This window comes from Buceros rhinoceros, unplaced genomic scaffold (assembly GCF_000710305.1).
Source record: "Buceros rhinoceros silvestris isolate BGI_N320 unplaced genomic scaffold, ASM71030v1 scaffold29592, whole genome shotgun sequence".
Classification (NCBI taxonomy): Eukaryota; Metazoa; Chordata; class Aves; order Bucerotiformes; family Bucerotidae; genus Buceros; species Buceros rhinoceros.
In genome coordinates this window covers 2,353-7,621 of record NW_010398795.1, presented here as the reverse complement: position 1 = coordinate 7,621, position 5,269 = coordinate 2,353, and the positions used below count along the sequence as shown (strand labels likewise).

The 5,269-nt window shown below is 47.0% G+C and overlaps 1 protein-coding gene across 1 annotated transcript; it reads right to left on the bottom strand.

Moving 5' to 3' along the window:
• Positions 1–990: 990 nt before the first annotated feature.
• Positions 991–4,978, bottom strand: LOC104489125 (glyoxylate reductase/hydroxypyruvate reductase-like). Its single transcript, XM_010131241.1, has 5 exons — positions 4,597–4,978; positions 3,384–3,555; positions 2,363–2,541; positions 1,547–1,643; positions 991–1,147 (listed from the first exon to the last, which is right to left on the bottom strand). The coding sequence occupies exons 1-5, from the start codon at positions 4,976–4,978 to the stop codon at positions 991–993; spliced, it is 987 nt and encodes a 328-aa protein (XP_010129543.1).
• Positions 4,979–5,269: the final 291 nt, after the last annotated feature.

Here is a 5,269-nt window from a genome sequence, read left to right as displayed (position 1 = left end):
GCTGTTGTCTTGTGAGAAGTATTTCAGTATTCGCATCCGAGTGTCTGGGGCTGCCTACACTTTCTGCACCCACGCTCCGCTTTACCGTCCCTTCAAGAAGGAATGACCATATTGCAAAATATGCCTTCCTGATTTCAGGCAGGTGATATTTCACTGAATTTTCTGACTTTGTTCCTTGCTTCATAGGAAACAGAACGTCAGGAAATGCTTGGCTCTGGGCTGCGAGTTAGGACTGATCCTGATTTTACTTCAGGCTGTGCCCTCCCCAGTGTGATCTGCCATTGTTTCATGGCCAGTCAAGACAAAAGCATTGGATTTGTCTGCATGGAGGAACTAGATCTCTTGGATTTTACTTTGGTTTTCAAAGAGTCCCCTCAGGAAAATCAAGGAAACTTCTTCAGTGATGGGCTTTGCTCTGATTTAGTATGTCGATGAAGCTGAGCTTTTGTTACATTAGAAAATCTTAGGCCTGCGGTGGTTGACACTCCAGTAAGTCATGAGACTGTCATGAGACTCCAATAAGTCTCACGAGGCTGCTTGATTCAGTGTTTTGCAATAGGATATTGCAATATTGGCTGAAAAGCGTTTCAGGATGCAGCAAACTTCTGCAGGGAATTAACGTCCAATTTACCTTTAATATGTTTATTAAAGAGAGTGTTACACAAACTGCTTGGTGTATGTGCTTAGCATCACGTAGCAGCAAGGACTGGGAACAGAACAGAGGTATTCATTGATTAACGGACCGAAGATACCAAAGTGCGTAACTGCTCAAGTTTAAAATCCTCAAACCAATCCCCTTCGTTAGTTCCAGTTTATTTTTCAGAACTGTAAGTAACAGCACAGATCGAGTCTAGTGAGATGACAGTTTTGCAGGACCCTGATGACAAGGCCAGTGCAGGAACAGGTCGGGTTTTTTTAGTTTAGCAGGTGTACCGTGATAAGCAGTGCTTTCCGACACGTGAGAGACTTAGTGATACCATGTGGCGCACATCACTTGGGAAGCACTTCACTTGGAATGGGCTGGCCGTTGAGCACAGCCAGAATATTTGCTATCGCTTCTTCTGCCATCATACGGAGAGCTTGGACTGTAGCGGTTCCAATGTGAGGGGTTATGATGACGTTATTTAATTTTAGTAAAGGATGATCTCTGTAAGAAACAGAAAGAACAGAAGGTATTTCACGGGGGATTTACTGTGCAGCTATCCCATGCTAGCTGGTGAGAACCGAACCTCAGGAAAGAGCCGCATCATGTTGAGACGAAGAGGCTGCAGGACAGAGCCAGCAGACAGCCATGAGAAGCTTGCTTACCCATTTCTTCTTCCTCTCTACTGGTCCCAGTGCCTTGCCTGTCAGCCAGGCTGGCAAAGAGCTGGCCGATGTGGGAAAGGTCGATAGTTTGTTATTTATTTCTGATTGTGTGAGATGAGCTGAGGTTTTGCTCTTAAATGGTGAGAGAGATTCCCCATGGCGATCAAGATTATGAGCACGCTTTCGCACCCAGTTTACAACATTTCGGATTAATAGCACAGAAAACAGGTTTCGTTACCTTGGCAAAGGCTCGGGGTACGTCACGTCCAGAGCAGCAGCCCTAATAACCTTATTCTGGAGAGCTTCTACCAACGCGTCTTGATCAACAACTGCCCCTGCATTGAAATGAAACCTTGTATTGTGATGGGTTAAGGAACATGTTTTTACCTGGGAGAGGGGAAAGGACTCAAGGAAAAATTACTTGTTAGAAATTAGTCTGTCTTTCTAATAACCATTAACCAACCAAACCACAGATTTTACATGTTAACCTTTAATTAGAGGAGGACTATGGTCTGCTGCATAAGGCTTTTCCTGCAATGTGACCAGTTTCCCTCTTCTCCTCGTTTTGACACTGACTTCCTCTATTCTTACAGACAAATCATTTAATCTATTCAAGCTTTCCACTCTTAGATCCCTGCTTTATTTACTGAAATTATAATCTCTCTCCTGTGCTTGTTGAGTGCCAACAGATCTGCAGTCCCATGTGAGGTTTCTTTCCCACAGAGCTGTTCCAAATGAAACTTGTCTTTCTCCTTGTACCCCATTCACCATGGGTGATGATAAACCCTTCAGTTATTTCCACGAAAAAAAAGCCATCTTCAGAATATGGCTAAAGAGAACAGACCATCTGCTGAGCACCCCTGAACTCCACAGGACCTCTGAACACAGAGCATCCGATCTCAGGTAAATCAGTCACTTGTAGGCTGCCAGCTACTTCCTGACTCAAACACCCCAGAGCTATCACAGACTGGGGCTGGGCAGGGGGAACTCAACACGACCAGACAAACCACAACCTTCACGGTGGACGACAAACAGTGCTTTCAGATCATCCTACCTCGGCTGATGTTTATGAGAGTAGCTGTGGGTTTCATCAGCCCCAGCTCTTTTTTCCCAATCAGTTTGTGAGTCTCAGGAGTCAGGTTCACAACCAGCATAACAAAGTCAGATTGCTGCAGCAAGTCTTCCATCTTCTCACAGTAGTGGGCACCAACTGCCTCTTCCTCCTCCTTCCTTCTGAAGGAAAAATGCACACACCCCCACTGACACAACTGTTTCTAACCGGCTTTAACAACCAATCAACCCAAGGGGAGATCTGGCACACCACAGAGGTTCAGAGGTGTGAGGCCAAGGAAAAGACATTGATAGGTACAGATGGTGGAAGGGAGATGGGAAGGAGGTGGGCTAGGGGGAGCAGGAGGCTAGAGGAGTGGCGGGATGCTGAAGGAGCGATGTGTGTGAAAGCCAAGTGCGTAGGCAATATTAGATATGGGAGGCTGGGGATGCAGTCAGACCCCGTGCTTCTCTCCTGCTTCTACACCCATCCCTGTAGCCTCTCCTTACCTGCCATTTGAGTTAGGACTTGGGGTGGAGAAAGAATGCAGGGGAAGTGAGGTCTGAAAGAAAGGGAACTATAAAATTCAGAGAAGTTCAGAAGTTCAGAGAAGTTCACTGGTGCCAGTGCGATGGGTGATCTGGCTGGGTTGAGGAGAGGGGTGACTGGCTGGGTGGGCCAGGGATGCTCTCAGAAGCCTGAAGAAGAGTCTGGCAAGACATGGGACATAACGAGGGCATAAGGCGTTGTTTGCTTGGAAAACTTCTTGTGGGAGCACATCCCTTGTTCCAAATTGCTCATAGCAAACCAGGGCAGAGTGAGCGCAGGATGGGAAGGGGAGATGCTTCCTGAGGGGAGTAGGAGGGAGCCCAAACGAGGAAGTGGCAGCACACTGGTGCCCCTCGCACTGCTTACATCTGTCACACTGCTTACATCTGCCTAGAAAGGCTGGAGACACAGAACAGAGCTGTGGGTTCCATCAGTGCCCCCTGACTAATGTCATGCAGAAACCAGATGTTTTTACCTTCGGTTCCTGTTATGGTACAGGATCCTCATGTCGAAGGCTCTGGCTCTTTGAGCCACTTTGTACCCAATGCTGCCCATCCCGATGATCCCAAGCGTCGCTCTGGTTACTTCTACTCCCAGCCAGTCAACAGCAAAATACTTCGTGTCTGGAGAAACTGCAATCTGGCAGCCTGAATGTAAACACATGCCAAATGGGTACAAACCGACCACAGCCGCACGTGTGGGGGAAAATAAAAAGTTTCTCTCCATCACAGCAGTGAGTCTCTGGAGCACCCCTCACAAAACATCCTTGCTAATTCTGAGCAGTTTCTAGATGTGCCATTCCCTGCAGCCAGGCTGGAGCCAGTAACACAGCGGGGCTCCCAAGTGGGTACTGTGCTGGGAGGAATTAACTGCTCCTCAGGGAATTAACTCTTCCATGGCTGGAGTATTTCCTTGGAAGTTCAAAAATAGCTTGTCACTTATCACCCCAAAGCATTGGCTTCACTTTTTTTAATCTGGGGTAAATCTCACCTTTTCTCTCCTGGACCACAACCCAAAGCAGCCCCACTGCTGCAAATTCCAGCTTGGCCGGGGCAGGGATCTCTATGAGCTTTTCTACAAAGAACTAGAGGTCCAGCAAGACACAACAGTGTGAAAACATTGTGGGGAAAAGGTGTTATTTCATGCTCAGGGTGGAGCAGCAGTGACAGATAGACTATGGGTCCTCAAAGACAGAGGCAACTTCTTGCAAGTCTCCACTGTCAGCTTCCTTCCCCTGGCACTGCGTAGGGGAAGGGCGAGGGCATGTGGGGAAAGGACCTGCCTTTAAGGACACGAACTAGTGCTGGTGGTACGGTTTGGAATAACTTTGTCAAAAGGATTATCAGCTAATTCAATAATAATGCTGATGCTCTTCTGGAAATGCAACCGCTGGTTTAGTCAAATTCTTCACAGAAGCAGGAAAAACCCACAGTTATACTAATTTCTGCTCTAGAGATGGGGACATGGCCATTAATGCTTTGAATTTAGACAAAGGCCTAACTCTTGTCACCACTGCCTTAGAGAGAAGCAGCACGCAGGAAGAGCAGAGGCCTCTGAAATGGAGTCCTCAGAACTTGTTTTCCTTGTCAAAGCATCACAACTATTGATGCAGACAGATCATCCTTCTCACAGTAGAAATGCGATATGCCAAAGAAGCAGCTAAGATCCAGGAAAACGGAGAACGTTACCTTCCAGCAGTCTCCTGGCAGAGGCCAGCATCAAGGCCATTCCTATGTCTGCCGTCGGGTCCGCCACAGCACGTGGGGTGTTGGTCACTTTTACGCCAAAGTTAGAAATCATTTTCAAATCTAAGTGATCAACTCCAACCCCGGAGTTTCCAACCACCTTTAAATTAGGCAGGCTTTCTAGAAGCTCCCGGTCAATAGTCGGCCTGCACTCAAACACGAAAACAGATTGGATTTTTTTGCCCATTTCTTTTTTGTTTTCAAGAAATTCCTTCATGGTGATAAGGCGAAAGTGTTTCTTCAAAAGTGCTGCAAGGTCTTCTAGCACACCATGAGTTCCTCCTACATCCAGGATCAAAACGCCCGGCAACTCTCTTTCTGCCATGACCTGCAACAGGGGAATAGCAGAAATACTCCTCTGTTTAGGAGAACAGCTTTAAAGGAGTGATGCTGCAGCGGTCATTTAAATCCACAGCCACAAACCAGCAAACTGCTGGAGCTCAGTACTGCTGTTAATGACACAGAATAAACCCCCAGGCACTTGGTATGAGCGTGGTACATTGAACAACTTCCCAGAACTTTCACTGCGTGCTGATTTCGACTATAACACCAAGGAATACCCACCTCGTGGATCTAAATCGAGTCCTACACGGTGTTCTCAAACAGTGTCATTTTA